The following is a 16230-nucleotide window of genomic DNA, read 5'->3' as shown; positions in this document are numbered from 1 at the left end:
AAACAAAAGATTTGTGGTATGATTCCCTTACTGCGTGAAAATATAAATAACAAGTAGTTAATGACAAAAAAAAAAGGTAAATATTTCTGTGCAATGGATTGAAAAAAACAGGCAGTTACAGCCATAGGGAATTACAAACCCCTTTTCATTCCGTGGTCAGGTGGCTGTGAAAAAGTAAACACAAAACTCAGATGCTCTGGATCAGAAAATCCAGAGAATTCACGTTAAAGAGTTTTAAAGACCTGAACACAAAGGTTCTGGGTTGCAGGAAGTCTCGCAGGACCACAGAATTTGCAAAGAAATTGCATAAGTTAACAGGAATATCAGTATTTCCATGGGTAAAACAACCACCCCAGTTAATTATGGGTTTGTCAGTTGACGCTGATTCCTGGGAAAATGATGTAACAGTTGTGAGGGAGTTGGATTAACTTTAAGGATTACAGGAGGAGAATATAATTAACACAAATCAACACGGGGTTGTGGAAATTAGATCTTGTCAAACTAATTTAATTGACAGCACGTTTGAAAAATAAATCAGATTTAGTTAATATAAATAACAGTGACCCAAGCAATTACTATAAAGCACGTGATGTGAGGTATCTACACCTTATTTTACGAAGGCTCTAAAGCACAACAAAGGCTGTAAATCCATAAATCTGTTACAGCCTGGCCAGCCAGGGAGAGACAACAGTGACTGTGAGCAGGGACTGTCCTCTGGGAAGAGGGCAGGGAGCAGGTTTTGCCTCCTCCCTGTTCCCAGGGACAGTCCAGCAGCTCCATCTTGCAGCAGAGAGGCTGCAGGGATGTGGTGATGCTGGAAGCACCTGCGTGGGGAACACACTTGTGACACACTTGTGACAACCTGCTGGGGCAGAGAACCAGGAGGGATGCAGAGAAAGTGAAGGTGGGTGAGCTGAAGCTGGAAACAAGGCGTGTATTTTCACAGGAAAGGTTATTTCTCACCACAGCAACTCCCAGGGTGTGTGGTGAGTCCCGGGTGATTTCTTCAACAGGGGATTTTTAAAACCAGGAGAGGGTGTTTTCTTAGAGAATCTGTTTGAATCAAACTGGGATTGGCTATTTCTGAGGTCTTACAGACACATTGGGTGTGTTAGGCTCTCTCTGTTTGCATCTTACCTTGCAGAAACAAAATCAACATATTCCCCAAAGAGGTGATTGCACAGAGAGAGCAGCTGATAACGGATATGCCATAAAATTTCTCCAAGGCTTCCCCATCTTTGACCTTTAAAAACAGCCTCCCTGTCCCCCTCCCCTTTCTGTCATATAATCCATTAACCCTTCATGGCCAAGCAAAGCAACAGGACACCCCTCCAGAGGGCCTCGATCAGAAATTCCCTAATTTTTATGGCAGGGTGCTTCTGTGAGCTCTGTTCTCTCTGCACAGCTGGGAAACGACTATCTGACAGCACAGCACCTCCTGGCAGAGATCAGAAATTACAGCAAACAGCACCAACTGTGTTCTATTCAGGAAAAGTGTGATTCCTCTTAAGGTCCGTGGCTAACACGGTCAGACTGTGACCAGAAACGTGCCGTTCCTCCAGCATGTTTGTTCTAAATAAAAACCTTACAGCTCGGAATAGTGACAGAACTACTGCAGGTCCTGCAAATACACCTCACTTTGCTCGCTGGGACACCAGTGACACCACCACAGGTGGCAGGGCCAGGCGTGACCAGTGGCTGAGGACAGTCCCCTCTCTCTGCGTGCTGGGTGCACCAGCTCGAGGGCACACTGGCTCTGCTTCCAGGAGAACCTGAACTTGGAGGGAAGCAGCCTCCAGACTTCAGGAAGGCTTTCAGAGCACGGCAGTTATTTATAGAAGCCCCAGCCAGAAGCAGGAGCCTAGAGAGCAGTAGCAAAGAGGACACGGGCAGGGCTCCAGCCGAGCCAGGCATTCCGACCGCGCGGCATCGCGGCTCGACCGCGGCGCACACGCATGGGAAAGTTCCCTCCTGGGCCCCAGGGGATGCTGCCAGGCAGTTCTCATTGCTCTTTTCACCCCCGGAACTCCCCACACCGTGAAATGGGCTCGGCATTCCCCCCGGGAAGCGGGGACTGGCAGCAGTTGGGAAGCAGAATGGGGCCGTCCAGCCCCTGGGTGAGCTGTGTGTGGCAGCTGGGGGTGCAGGAGGATGTCTCTCATCTGGTTTTCATTTCCACTGCAGGAAAAGCTGTCAACAGCACTGGGAGTCCTGGGGAGACCAAACTGGAATTTAATGGGCAGGGAGAGGTGTAAATCAGCCTGCCTCTGAAGCCTCCATGCCTTGAGTTGGGCTTTTCCCAGTGGTCTCCACGACCACCAGCATCTTGGCCCCGCTCTTTCTCTGGGATAGAGGGAATGTGTGCAGAGTGGTGGACACTCCCAGCACATCCTCCTCTCTGGGAATACAAAGCCCCTTGTCCACAGGACAGCAGCCCCCCTGCCCAGGCATCCAGCACCATCAGCTGAGCCCGGGGCCAGGAGCTGGGGGAAGAGCTGCTCCTTTTAGCACAGAAGATCCTTCAAAACTGGTTTTGTTCCCTGTTGTCTCCTCTATTACATCCACATCAGCAGGGCCAGTCTGAAGTGGGCTCCAGAATGGGAGCCTGTCCCTGCTCTGTGCAAAATGCTGGACTGGTGACATCCAAACAGATGAGATCTCAGAATCCTAGAACATCCTGAGCTGGAAGGGACCCACAAGGATAATTGACTCAACTCCTGGCCCTGCACAGACACCCCAACAATCCCACCATGTCCCTCAGAGCATTGTCCAAATGCTCCTGGAGCTCTGGCAGCCTTGGGGCTGTGCCCACTGCCCTGGGGGAACCTGTTCAGTGCCAACCACCCTCCAGGGGAAGAACCTTTTCCTAATATCCAACCTAAACCTCCCTGACACATCTCATCAGTGGCTGCTCAGGCACAGATGCACATGAGCCTTCCATGAGCATCCTCTGCCTGGGGATCCTTCCCCTCCTCTGCCCAGGGCAGTGCAGAGAGCAGCTCCTGCCTCCCCAGGAGTGAGCCAGAGAAGTGAGAAGGAAGGAAGGATGCAAGAGGCAGGATCCAGTATTCAAGAAAATGTCTTTATTGTACATGTTGGCTTCTATTGCTTGTATCCCCTCCCCAATCCCATGTAGTGCAAAAAATTCCGAGAAACAGAGTTCCACATAAATAAGTCGGATAACTTACAGAGAAATCAAAGTGACGACGGTTTGACATGGATTGGACCAGGTCTGCCCAGCAGCAGGACCAAGGGAACCTCTGCACCCTCCTCAGGGCAGGGGCTCCTGCCTGGCCTTGCTGCCTCCCTGCAGACCAACACCGGGGTCCCTGGGCAGGACACATCAACACACACAGCCTGGGGCCCCCCTCCTCGGGGACACCCCTCCGCTGGGAAAAGCTCACACATGGGAAATCACACAAATAAACGTTTTGGGTGAGACACCAGGAACTAAGACTGGCAGAGAAGCCACACAAAGAGTTGACGGTTCTCCTCCCCTCAGACAGGGTACTACGCACAGACAGACAGACACAGACACACGCCCCCTCCGAGGTCTCCTCCTCCTCCTCCTCCTCCTCCTCCTCCTCCTCAGCAAGGGACGTGCAGCACCAGAAGCGATTCCACCCTGGCATCTCCCAGGGCAGATGCTGACACCTCGTGTCCACACAGTGTGGGTCGGGGTGCTCTGGACCCCCACAAGCTGCTGGGGAACTATTTTGCCCTTTCCTCCCTTCTCTCTCTTGCACAGGAAAGCAGTGAGCACCTGCATAGTTAGTACAGCAGAGACACAAAAGGCTCCCTCCTCCCCAGGGTTCTGCTGAACAGGCTCAGTGGGATATTGCTCAGGACCCAACCAGGGGGGGACAGGAGTCACACTGCCCCTTTCCCTGATCCTCAGGAGGCAGGACAGCATCACACACCATTTTCAGTGTATGGAGGCCAAGGGCACATGGCAGAAAAATTCTCCTCAGCTGCTACATTTCTCGCTTCCCCTCTGGTTTTGCTCCCAAGGCAGCAGCCCCCCTTCATGCTACAGCAGCCACAGCTGGACCAGATGCTGAACCACTGCTATAACAACTCACTCCTTGTTTGAAATCAGCCGTGTTTCCCCTCCAGCAGTTCCTCCCTGGCCCTGCAGTGCCCCTCTTTGCCGTGCCATGCTCCCTCCAGCAGCCTGGCTGGGCTTCGCTCTCCTTTTGCCATTCCTGACTCCTGCTGAGTTCTCAGCAGGATCTTGGAATGTCAGGCCAAGCCCAGCACCAGCACCTTCCACCTCTGACACCGCCATGGGGCCTTTGGGCTGATCCTCCTTCCAAGAGGACCCTGGAGCCAGGGCCACCTTGAGTCGATACGAGCCCAGCAGAAGAGTAAAATCCTGATGTTGGTTCTGGGAATGGGATGGAAAGGGTTGAACCTCGCTCAGGTGTGGGCACACGCACTAAACGGAGCAGACTTCACTGATTTCATTGGGGTTTTCATACAAAGCAGATTCATCTGACCTTCTGAGGGCAGCCCACACGGACCAAGAGACAACCTGCACAGAGCCTGGACGTTCACAGACCCCTCTGCAGTACAGAGGAACAGGAGAGCTGCTGAGCTGTGACGGGCTGGGCAAGTGAGAGGGGGACAAAAAGCAAATTTAGAGTCTGTTCTAAAAGCCAAAAAGGCCTCCTCAGACTGAGAAGACCAGGCTGCCCCTTGGGGACTGGTTGGGGAGGGAAGCAGCTCAGGTTTTCAGAAGCTGCTGGTAATTTCAGGTGTCCAGCATGAGGCACTGTGAGTGGGCTTGTAAAGCATGTCAGTGGGCTTGCAAAACATGCAGGCACCAGTCCAGGAGAAATCAGACCGCAAAAAAAATTGTCTTAAGCTGGGGAGTCCCTGTTTCATCTCAAACTCTCCTTTCACCCAACCTCCCCCTCAAAAAAAAGAGAAGAAACCTCTCGTCACTTGAAAATTCAGGCCAACAAATCCCCACCACGAGTGTAATCTGAACTCTGTGAATGAGAAACGAGAAGGAGCAGGGGGAAAAAGGGATAAAGGAATTAGTTCCAAACAGTTAGATTGTATTCCAGTGCTACATTTGAACACTATTGAGGTACCAGTGGTTGAGTCATTCCTCTGTAATGCAGAGAACACCTGATCTGTGCCTCAGTTCACGGCTCACACGCACAGCACACGCACTGAAAACACCACCCCAGAGGCTCCGTGGCACAGGTAGGTCTAGGATAGGCCTGTGACTTACAGCACTAATTTATTCAACCTTCAGTTAATTAAAGGGGTTGCTTAATTGCCAGGGAGTCGCTAATTGCAAATGGTCCCTTCCGTGCTGCTTTCGCTGCACATTTGGTATCTCACACATGCACACACCCCACACATCCATAGAGAACGTCTTCCAGGACACAGGCATCGTCTCCTCAACAAATGAGAAAAGTAATTGCATCCCTTCTGCTGCCTTAGAAGCAGATGGGATGGGGAATACCAGGGTAGCGTAGAAAACAAAGGGATATGAAGTCATTAAAAACTAAAATATTAGCATTCAACTAAAAAAAGGCAAAAAATTAATACCCAAAAGAAGTAATGCCAGGCAATCCTCCTCATTTAGAAGGCTGGACTGTTCTTTTTAAAGAACTGATAGCTCTCCACAAACCCAGAATCTGCTTTGCAGAGAGGGGAACAGCAAACAGGCCGATCCTTTTCCAGTCTGAGCCAGGACCACGTGCAGAGAGCAGGCAGCCACCCAGTCCTTTGAGCATGGGACAGCAATGGCATGGATGCCAACAAGGTCACCCAACCCATCTGCCTGGCTTGGGACTCCCCAGAGCAATGGCCAGCTAGGATCTCGGGGGATGAGGTGGGGGCCAGCAGAGCATGGAAACACTGGAGGGTTCAGGATGCTACGTCCAGTTCTGCCTCCGAACCTCACCTCCTCCAGGCCCTGTCCCTTAGCTGGGATTCTTCTGTTTGTGTATTTTAAGGCATCAATGAGACACCATTGAGAACCATACAGTGGCCTCAGAGTCTTTAACAGTGCACGATAGGCTTGGTAAAGAGTTTGGCTACAGTGACATTCAGAGGAGCGGTGGTTGCACATTTGCCGTGTCCTTGGCAGGAGCGCTGCCCACCTCGGCCACCCCACAGGGCTCCTGGAAGCCTCCAAGGCTGGCTGTGCTCGTGTGTGGCACCGGCTGGATCCCGTGAATCCAAGAAGCAGCAATGGTTTAGAGTTTCCCCTCCCCAAAGGAGATATGAGCCCTTGGGGCGGGCGGTGGGATGAGTCTGAGCGGAGCGGAGAGCACCCGCCTCGTCGTCGCCCTCCGACCGAGGGTGCTCGTCCAGGAAGCACATTTCTAACTGCTGTGGTGGCGCTGATCCGATGGGCGCCCCAAGAGCGGGGACAGCTCCGGGGTTCACAGGAGTGCTGGGGCTGCAGGCACCAACCAGGACCTTCGCTCCCCTCCTACAGCGACCGGCTGCCCCTCGGGGCCGGCCTAGAGCCCTGCCAGGCACCCCTGTCCCCTTGAGGTAAGGTACGTCCTGATTCTTTGTCAAAGGCTCGTCGAAGACACCGAGAGGGTGGGCGAGGAGGGGGGAGGGAAGTTGAGGAGTTCCAGCACGGCCACCCCCACGCTGCTCCGGCGGGTGAACATGCAGGACGCTGCCACCCACTTGTTGGTGCGGGGGTTGTACTTCTCGATGGAGTTGAGGCTGGAGCTCCCGTCGTTGCCACCCACGGCGTACAGCCACCCATCCATGGCCACCAGGTCGTGGGTGCTCCTGCAACGACCACGCAGAGACCGCAGCGGGGTGAGGCTCTGGGGTGTAGGGGAGCTCAGCGCCTCGGGTAAACCGGCCCCACAAAAGGAGTGCCCAGCCTGACAGTCACCCAGAGAAAATGAACTACTGGAGTTCAAGCAGAGTGCAGCACAGACTCTCAGGTCCTCCCCTTCACTCTGACACTCTCATGCCACTGGAGAACCGCCACCTCTAAATAACAAACTCTAGAAGCCCAAAATCCTCGGAGTTGCAAGCCTTAAATCCTCCCACAGCCCAGCAACATCTCCGTGACCTCAGCCAGCGGAACCACCCGGTTCTTTACAGCCACACAAACTGCTGAGAATAAATCCCTCTGCAGAACACCCCTGCTCTGCCCTCCTGGCACACACTCCAGCCCCTCTCAGCGCAGCAGGAGCATCAGCCAAACCCTGGGAGGGGGGCACGGGCTGTGTTTTACAGTTTGCGGTGCCAAGCGAGGCACGGCGAGGTGGGATACCCGCTCCTGCTGCCACCAGAGCGGGGCACGGCTCCTTACCTGCGGATGTTCATGGGTGCCACGCTCTCCCACGTGTTGGTTTTGGGGTTGTAGCGCTCCACAGAGTTAAGGCAGCTGGTGCCATCGTTGCCCCCAGCCACGTAGAGCATCCCCTCCAGCACGGCCACCCCCGCGCTGCTCCGGCGGCTCAGCATGTTGGCGATGGGTGTCCAGGTGTTGATCTGGGAACAGGCAATGGTTGTTCAACCAGACAGGTGTACAGGGCGTTTTCCACCCATCCCTGGCCAAATCGGTCCTGTGGTATTAGTCCTGCTCTAACCACACGGCTCCTGGCACAACAGTCCTCCTCCCCCTCCAAAAGGACTTCTGGGGGGAACCCACTTCTTTCCCTTCCACTCTGCCACAGTAAGAGCAGCACGGAAGTCTCTGCTGAGTGGCTCAGGAAAGCGCTGGGGGAGCTGGCAGGAGTCCTGCCATCCCAGGGGCACAGAGATCGCTGTGCCAGGCCACCAGTCGTGTCACAGCTGAATCCAGCCTGACCATGGGGGTTGAGCTGTATCTATTTCCAAGTATTGTATTTTGCAAGTACAACTGCACAGCTCATGAAAAACCTCCAGGACCTTCTCTCTTATTTTTTGCAGCAATCTCCCCTGCTCGAGCAGAGCTGTGAGTCCTCAGGCCCAACACATGTCCCCAGCCTGCCACACTCCCCGTTCACCACACTGGATGTGCACAGTGCAGGACCTCAGCTGGAAGCTGGAAACAGCTCAGGGCATGTACCAGGACTGTTCTTCCTACAGAACTCGAGCTGGCCTACAGGCAGCAGGGTAGAGAGTGTTCTGGTGGCTGAAATCTCGCAGTGGTATCTCAGAGCCTGCATGGATCAGCTGTGGCTCATTTTGCTCAGGATCACACCCCGGATTCTCTGTCGCTGTGGAAGGGGCTGATACCCACTCCTTGTTACAGTCATGCACAGTGGCTTAAGTCCTTTCAGGCACCACAGAGGAGGGGAGAAGGAAAAAGTTTATAAAAATCTCTCTTGTATTTACCTGGGGCTCATATTTCTCTACCGTGGCTAAGTGGGATGAGCTGTCATATCCCCCAACAGCATAGAGGTTGCCTTCTGCAAAGACAGTCACACAGGCACTGGAATTAGCTAAAGACATGGTCCCTGTCCCAACACAGGTCCCACAACACTACAGGTACCACCCTATGGGTGCCCACACAGGTATGAGCTGAGCCTCCCGTGCCCCAGGCAGCCAAGCTCCTCTCAGCAGGGCTCCCCCAGCTCCCCTCCCCTTCCAGCATGGAGTGTTGTGAAATATTCATCAGGCAGTTTCTCTGCCACGCTCCAAGCTTCCCAGAGAACTTCTTGACCTCCTCATTACAGGAGCTGCAAGTGCTCCCTGCTGGAGCAACGGCCTATTTTTAGTGGTGGAGGATGGAGCAGGGGAATGCCAGTATCGGCTGTGGCAGGCACAGTGTGAGCTGGTGATGGAGGGGAGGGAAGCTCTGAGTCAGCACTGAGAGCTGAAACCAGAGAACAGGGCAGGGGAGAGGCACAGGGACACTGGGACACCGTGTGGCAGTTCTTGGGAAGGTGGGAAGCATCCCCAGGGAGGCCCAGCACCTGCTTGGCTGAGAGTGGGACTTGGATCATCAGCAAAAGGACTGTCCTGCTTTCATACTGAAGGACTAACAAGGTTGTCCCTTCCTTTTCTAGGGACAGGGGATCATTCACAGCCAGCCCCTTGCTCCAGAGTAGAAGGGGCACAAAGGAACAAGTTGTGGGTTCCCTCAGGAGTTGCCTACAGAGTGTGATGAAACCCAGTTACTCAGGAGACTGAGGAGGAGGGCAGAGGCAGGCAGCATGTCAGGACATGGCAGAGGGATGGCTGGGCCATCCGGACTCACAGCGAAGGGAATCTAGGGAGAGGGGGCAGGAACTAGGACAGAACATCAAAAGGAACCACCAGGAATGCAAGAGAGCCTGCACAGAAGCCTGTGAGGTCCTCGTGCCATCACCCACCTAGAGTTGCCACCCGGACGTAGCGTCTCCTGGTGCTCATGGCAGCGATGGATGTCCAGGTGCCTGTCAGAGGGTCGTACCTCTCTGCGCTGCAGCAGGCAGGGACACAGGAACATAAGGTGTGACACTGGAAAAGCCCAGGTCAAAGCTCTTTGACACAGGCCCTCAGGGGCAGCTCCCAAGGAAGCTTGGGAATAGACAGGGAAAATAGGAGGGAAGAACTGACAAAGGCTGCGTCCTGTTGTGGCAGAGGGCTACAAAATGGTTTTTCCCCATTGGATTGCGACACATCTACCCTGGGGTAAGTCCATGGGTCAGGAGCAGGGCTCCCAGGCTCCCAGCACCAAGGACATTGCATGCACAAGCAGTGGAGGAGCCTGTAGCATTGCAATCCCCTACCTGTTCAGGCACGAGGCCCCATCGTACCCCCCAGCAGCATAGAGAAGCCCATGAAGTGCTGCTACGCCCAGACAGCTCCTCCTGGTGCCCATGGACACCTCAGGTTGCCAGGAATTGGTGACAGGATCATAGGACTCCACTGTAGCCAAGTCAGAGGTCCCGTCATAGCTGTTGGGAGAAAAAGGGAGAACAAGCTGCTCAGAGAAGCTGTGGCTGCCCCATCCCTGGAAGTGTCCAAGGCCAGGTTGGACAGGGCTTGGAGCAACCTGGGCTAGTGGAAGGTGTCCTTGCCCACGGCAGGGTGTTGGAACAAGATGACCTCAAAAGTTCCTTCCAACCCAAACCATTCTGTGATTCTGAGAGAAATGGGGGTGGAACCATGCCAGTCCGGGACACGGCCACCACCAAAACAAGAACTGGTGAACTCACAGCTCCGAACCACAGGGCAGGGAAGGGCTTTTCAGTTGCTACCCCGGAGATCCTGGATGGTTCATCCAGAGGTGAGCTCCGGGAGGCCCTGCTGGCCACCCCTGCTCCTGGGACAGCTCTGTGCTGCTCTCCCCACAGGCTCTGCTCACACCCCTGCCACCTCCCGTGCCCTCCTTACCCGCCCACAGCGTAGAGCTTGTTCCCAATGGCCGCGACGCCCACCCTGGCCCTGCGCGTCGACATGGAGGCCACCATGTGCCACCGGTCCGTCCGCGTGTCGTAGGCCTCACAGTCCCCGTGGATGGCAAACAGGCTCCCTCCACCTGGGAGGGAGGGCAAACAGAGCAAACCCGGCCCACAGGGCCCCGGGACGGGGTCGGGATGCGGGTGAGGGGGCTCCCTTCGCAGGGCCTTACCCACGGAGAAGAGCACCGTGCTGGCCCCCTCGCAGCGCCGCGGCCTCGTCCGGCTGTTGCTCAGGACCCCCCTCTGCTCCGGCATGAGGTGGTACTTGAGGGCTTCGATCAGCAGGTCCTTGCACTCCGAGTGGTGCCGCACCAGCAGCTCCGTGTCCACATTGCTCATGAGGAAGTCCCGGCTCAGCAGGGGCAGCCGGACGCACTTCATGAGCTGCGAGGGGAGAGGAGGCCTTTGGATGGGGATAGGGCAAGGGGGAATAGGTTTAAACTAGAAGAGGAGAGATTTAGGTTGGATATTAGGGAGAAATTCTTCTCTGTGAGGGTGGTGAGGCTTTGGCACAGGTTGCCCAGAAAAGCTGTGGCTGCCCCATCCCTGGAAGTGTCCAAGGCCAGGTTGGAGCAACCTGGTCTAGCGGAAGGTGTCCATGGCCATGGCAGTGGGGTGGAATGAGAGGAGCTTTAAGGTCCCTTCCAATCTGGACTGGAAATGGTATGATGGGACCTGCTGTCCCTCCAGCCGTGTCCCCACCCAGCCCAGGCACTCAGAGCTGGTGGGTAGATCCAGGCCACCTTCCCAGCACACACTCACCCTGGGGACGTGCTGTCTCCTGCTGTCCACATCATGTTTGACCCAGCTGAGCACAGCCCGGTACACCTCCTCCTCCGATGGCACATTGAGGCTGTCACTAGAAATGAGGTCCAGCACCTGCAGTAAAAGGGGCAGTGTTGGTTGGTATGGACGGGGAGGAGAGGAGACATTCACACCTCCAAGGAACTGCATTGCCAGAGGCAGAGCCCTGCCTCCTGTAGATGCTGGTGGTTGAAGGGTGCACAGCCCTGTGCCCCCCAAACCGGGAGGTGCAGCTGGTGTGGAGACAGCTCTGCCCTCAGTCATCATCCCCCAGCTCATCCCCCCCTTCTGTGGCTGAAGCTGCTGCAATTCCTGACACTTCCAATCAACGTCAGTGAGAGCAGGCAGACGACTCTGCTTGCACAGGCCCCTTCAATATTTCATGGGACAGACCCGCGTGCCCTGGCTGGTTCCAGAGCACTCATTTCACTTGCCAAGGACTGTGGAGCCAGAGCAGGTGGAGATATGCACCTCCCCTCACTGCCACGGACCCCCTGCCCCAAGAAGGGGTGAAAGGAGGTGTCTGGGTCCTGCTGAGGGGCCACACAGGGTCAGGTGATGCAGAGCAAGGACCGGGAGTGCCTCCTGGCCAGGGCACAGCAGAGGAGCCAGGGGCCATCCTGGCACATGATGAACAGCAGGAAACATTAGCTGAGCTCTGAATTAAACATCACAGCTACGTGACCAGGACAGGCAGGACTTATTCCTTGGACTGTGTGCTCAGAGCTCACATGGCAAGCACCAGGGACCAAAATTATCCTCTGTCCTACCCTCCCATCCTTAATTCCCATGGGATTAAGTTCTCTGACAGCAATCTTCCCACACATTGAACAGAGAGGACCAAAGCACAGAATCTGGGTATGTTCCCTTGCCAAACCCTGTCCCCTCAGTGCAGGTTCCTTGGGCTTTTGACACACAGGCTGTGCCTTCCAGGACAGAGCACGAGAAGCTTTGCTGCACCCACACCTTCACACTCTCATCGGGGCCTCACCTGTTTAAGAGGCAGCAGCATGAACTCCTCTGTCTTGGACACCTCCACGAAGTGTTGGAGGACGTACTTGTGAGCAGACTTGAGGAGGTCACTGCAGGAGTGGGTGTCAGCAAAGCCCCGGATCCCCAGGCAGTTGGATGGGTCGAGCTGGCTGAGCAGGAACTTGCAGCAAGCATCCCGCACACCATTGAGCTGAAGCAGGCTGGCAGCAGGAAGAAGTGTCTGGCAGTGGGAAAGAACGGGGGAAAAGAGAGTTTCCAGGGCAAGGAAACCGTTTCCACCCTCGTCTCACTGCAAGCCACGAGCAGAACAGGTTTACTGAGCACCTTCAGGCACACAAGCGCAGGGAAGGACAGAGCATTCCTTGTTTCCAAGAGAACTAAGGTAAAGAACAGCTGAGAAGGACACCAGTAACACCCCACAGGGCCAGGAGAACGGCAGGTGCTCAGGAATAGACCTGGGCATTGCACAGTTCTTTGAGGAACCATTCCCAGCCCCTCTGGGCATGGAGAAGCAGGTGAACTCCCTGACCACTGCTAGATCCAGCTGCCTTCACAGAAAAAACAGCTGGCAGTGCTGAGCAGAAGGAAAGAAGAGTCCCCAGGAGGTGAGTTTCGTACAGAACAGCTTTGTGGAAGGGAGGGATTTTGGGGGGGAAGCTCCTACCTGCACGTTCCCCTCTCCCACCACGATCTCGGCGGTGTAGGCGTATTGCACCAGCTGCTCCAGGGCCTGAGGGTCGATGTCGTGCAGCGTCACGTGGGTCTGGCGGCTCTCACTCATCTCATCTGGGGCAACACAGACACAACAATGAGCAAAAATCCCTCAGCAGGACTTGTTTCCCCACAGGAGAGTCTAACCAAGCCTCATCCACCTCCCCATCACAGCCCAGGAGGGTCTTCTGCCCCTCTCTTAGCAAGGAGTGCGCTCTAGGGAAGGGGGTCCAGGTCTGCAGGAGGGGCATCAAGACACCTCTGCAGGGGTTATGGGCCCAGGGATTCAGGGCAGGGAGTCAAAGGAGGAATATTACTGCACTTCCTCACTGAAATGACACACTGGCACCACAATTCCATAGGGCAGGGCAGCGAGAACAGGGAGCAGGGCAGAAAGCGGAGGGGTTGGCAGAGAGCAGAGGGTTTGGAGGGCAGGGAGAGCCTGTCCACAGGGGAAGGGAGAACTCTCTACTTGCTTGTGAACATGGCGTGGAAGTACGGGCTGCACGACGCCAGCACCACCTTGTGGGCCTTGATCTCCTTGGTGCCCACATGGAGCACGATGTCGCAGAGCAGCCCCCGCTGCCTCATGCGGTTCATGCACACGAAGGCATCATGATAGTGGCGCTTGGAGTTGTGGGAGATGCTGTGCCCGTCGCGGTTGAGGAGCTGCACACCCCCTTCCATGGCTGCAGGAGGGAGCTGGGGGGTTTTCCCCTTCTCACCGGCTCTGGTGTGGGGGAAAAATAAAGTATTAGCCAGGCAGGAACAGCTCTAGCCCCAGACAACCCTCAGCACTGCTCAAAGATCCTGTGCAACAACAGCTCGAACCAGCCCCTGCGAGGGAAATGTTGTCCTGCTCATTTGGGTTCAAACTGAAAGAAGGAAATTCAGGTTTGAGATTAGGAAAAAATTCTTCCCCATGAGGGGGTTGGAGCTCCAGGGATCCCCTTGCCTGTGTTAGAATTTCAGCAAGGAAGGAGAGAAAAGAGAAGGCTTTGGGTGACTGAATTGTGGCCATCCGGTACCTGAAGGGAACCTACAAGAAAGATGGAGAGGGACTTCTACAAGAGCATGGAGTGACAGGAAAAGGGGGAATGGCTTCACATTGAGAGAGGGCAGGGCTAGATGGGATACTGGGGAGAAATTCTGCCCTGTGAGGGTGGTGAGGCCGTGGCACAGGTTTCCCAGAGAAGCTGTGGTTACCTCATCCCTGGAAGTGCCCAAGGCCAGGTTGGACAGGGCTTGGAGCAACCTGGTCTAGTGGAAGGTGTCCCTGCCCATGGCAGGGGGTTGGAACTGGTTGATCTTTAAGTTCCCTTCCAATCCAGGTTATTCTGTGATTCAATGACTCTATAAAAACAAAAATTGCCTAATCAGGGAACAAGGGCATTTTATTTGTGCTGAGACGTTTCCTCCCCACGCTGTTTCCATCCAGGCTGCTCACGCTGTTTCCAAAGGCGTTTGACTGTCTCCGTGCCAGCATCACCCAAAAGGTGGGGGAGTGAGGAGGGAATGACTGAGCAGCAGGAGGAAGGAGGGGGGGAGGGAGCAGGAGAAAAAAGGCAGCTTGAATAAAAAATAAGGCCGTGTGCTGCACGCGTGCGCCTGCCCCCGCATCCCTGCGGCGAGAGAATCCCCTCAGCCTCCCCTCACACCTACACCCGCCGTGCCGGGCCTAAAAATAGAAACCCACCGCTCTGTGCCTGCTCAGCCACGAATGCAGCCATCTACTCCTTTTTTTTTTTTTTTTTTAAGTAGCAGTTGTATCACGTACTAGAGTCTGGGGGAGGAAAAAAGATGAATAAACATGTTTCCTGAGCGGAGAGGAGCCTGCGATGCCCTTTTCTATTTGCATCAGCCTCTGTGATACGAGATTCCTCATCTCGCTGTCAGCCGGGAAGGCTCAGGGGCACACAACAAAGGCAGTGCCTGTTGATGCTTTCCAGTAGTGAGAGCAGGATGCCACAGTGCCCTTGACAGGAAAGAAGGGCCCGTGAGGTAACTGGCCTCCTCCTACACCCCTGGGAAAGCTGCAGCATCCCCAGGATACCCTCTCTCTCCTAATTCACGTGTGGACATAAGAGATGCCCGCACAAAGGAGGTTTATAGTTATTAACATCTCTGCCTGGGCTCCAGAGGTCCTTTCCTAGAGCAGGTTTAGGGCAGAGGGCAGACGGTGCTTCCCCACCTTTATTCCCATCCCTAGCTGCAAGCCCAAGGGTTTTCCTCACCTGCTTGAGCTGGTTTCTCTGTGTAACACACTGCTGAGCATACTCGTCCCCATCAGTATTTAAGTCATGTTCCAGCTCTAAAGCACTCGCCTCATCCCTCCTGGGTGCTGGGAGTGAGGGACGGGAGCTCCCAGCTCCTCAGCAGCGGGGGGACGACGCAGGACAGGGCAGAGGAGCTGGGAAAAGATGGGATTTCTTCTCCTTGTGCTCTGGGAGACTTGTGAGGGAAGGTTAGCCGCCCTGGAGGAGCACAGAACTGGGCTCCAGCGGTCAGGGGAGGGACAGAGAGGGCACAGCAGGCTGAAGGTGGCTGCGGCCGACGCACTGGCACGGCAGGAATCAAACGCGATTCCAAAGAGTCGGAAGCGCTGGGCTCCCTTCCCAGCCCTGCCACTGAGTCACTGCATGACTCTGGGCAAGTACAAATGCAGGATGACAAGGGGTGACATTATCTTTCCTTGCAATGATTCTCGTGGCCAGGAGAGCAGCGATTGCTCAGTCCCCTCTCCAGGCACACCTCCCTGCTGTCACCTGCGAGGGGCCACCCTGAGCTATGTCCCCTCTGTGTCACCTGGTCTCTGATGCGACCAAGCACGGAGCAGGGCTAGAGGGAGATGCCATGCCACTGCCACTGGGCTCCACAAGCATCCCCACTGCCAGGGGACAGTCCCACAGGCAGCCTGAACCAGCTCTGCTTGATGGCTTTTTGGCTACAGCCACACCACAGCCTCAGCAATCCAGCTCTGAAGAACCACTCACCCACCCACCAGCCCCTCTGGGACAGGGTCACCCTCCTGAAGCCCTGGCATGGGGCTGCTTGAAGGTTTGAAGTGGGTACAACGCCTTCAGTCCCACTTCCCACTGTCCCCTCTGCTCCACAACAACTTGTTCCCAACAGAGCTCTTTTGCTTTAATGGATCAGAATATATAACCAGTGGGGAAAAAGGAAAGGAACAGAAAGGAACAGAAAGGAACAGAAAGGAACAGAAAGGAACAGAAAGGAACACCTCACTGCTGCTCATGCTGCTCCCAGTGCTGAACCCTCCACCTCGCTGGCAGCACTAAATATTCCTGATTTCCTTGTTAAAACTTCATTCCCAGGAAATGAAGGCCTA

The 16230-nt window shown here is 55.1% G+C and overlaps 1 protein-coding gene across 2 annotated transcripts; it reads right to left on the bottom strand.

Annotated features, from left to right (window-relative positions):
* Positions 1 to 3572: 3572 nt before the first annotated feature.
* Positions 3573 to 13919, bottom strand: KLHL17 (kelch like family member 17). 2 transcript variants are annotated; one of them, XM_017825831.1, is made up of 11 exons: positions 13358 to 13919; positions 12835 to 12956; positions 12169 to 12390; positions 11136 to 11252; positions 10544 to 10757; positions 10306 to 10450; positions 9699 to 9866; positions 9300 to 9388; positions 8320 to 8393; positions 7310 to 7491; positions 6546 to 6774 (listed from the first exon to the last, which is right to left on the bottom strand). In XM_017825831.1, the coding sequence occupies exons 1-11, from the start codon at positions 13566 to 13568 to the stop codon at positions 6546 to 6548; spliced, it is 1773 nt and encodes a 590-aa protein (XP_017681320.1). In that variant the 5' UTR covers positions 13569 to 13919. The 2 variants fall into 2 exon arrangements, with proteins under 2 accessions (XP_017681321.1, XP_017681320.1); XM_017825832.1 differs by lacking the exon at positions 12169 to 12390 and having other exon boundaries at positions 3573 to 6774; positions 13358 to 13918.
* Positions 13920 to 16230: the final 2311 nt, after the last annotated feature.

This window comes from Lepidothrix coronata, unplaced genomic scaffold, assembly GCF_001604755.1.
Source record: "Lepidothrix coronata isolate B3197 unplaced genomic scaffold, Lepidothrix_coronata-1.0 Scaffold122, whole genome shotgun sequence".
NCBI lineage: Eukaryota > Metazoa > Chordata > Aves > Passeriformes > Pipridae > Lepidothrix > Lepidothrix coronata.
The sequence above is the reverse complement of the archived record's forward strand: the minus strand, read 5'-3'. Positions and strand labels throughout refer to the sequence as shown.

Bases quoted from the DNA above. Each gene is read 5' to 3' on its own strand.
- KLHL17 (XM_017825831.1), bottom strand. From the start codon at position 13,568: ATGGAAGGGGGTGTGCAGCTCCTCAACCGCGACGGGCACAGCATCTCC. The intron at 12,957-13,357 runs GCAAGTAGAGAG...GTGTTGCCCCAG, and splicing joins CTTCCACGCCATGTTCACAA to ATGAGATGAGTGAGAGCCGC. The intron at 11,253-12,168 runs GTGAGGCCCCGA...CTTTTACTGCAG, and splicing joins TGCTGCTGCCTCTTAAACAG to GTGCTGGACCTCATTTCTAG.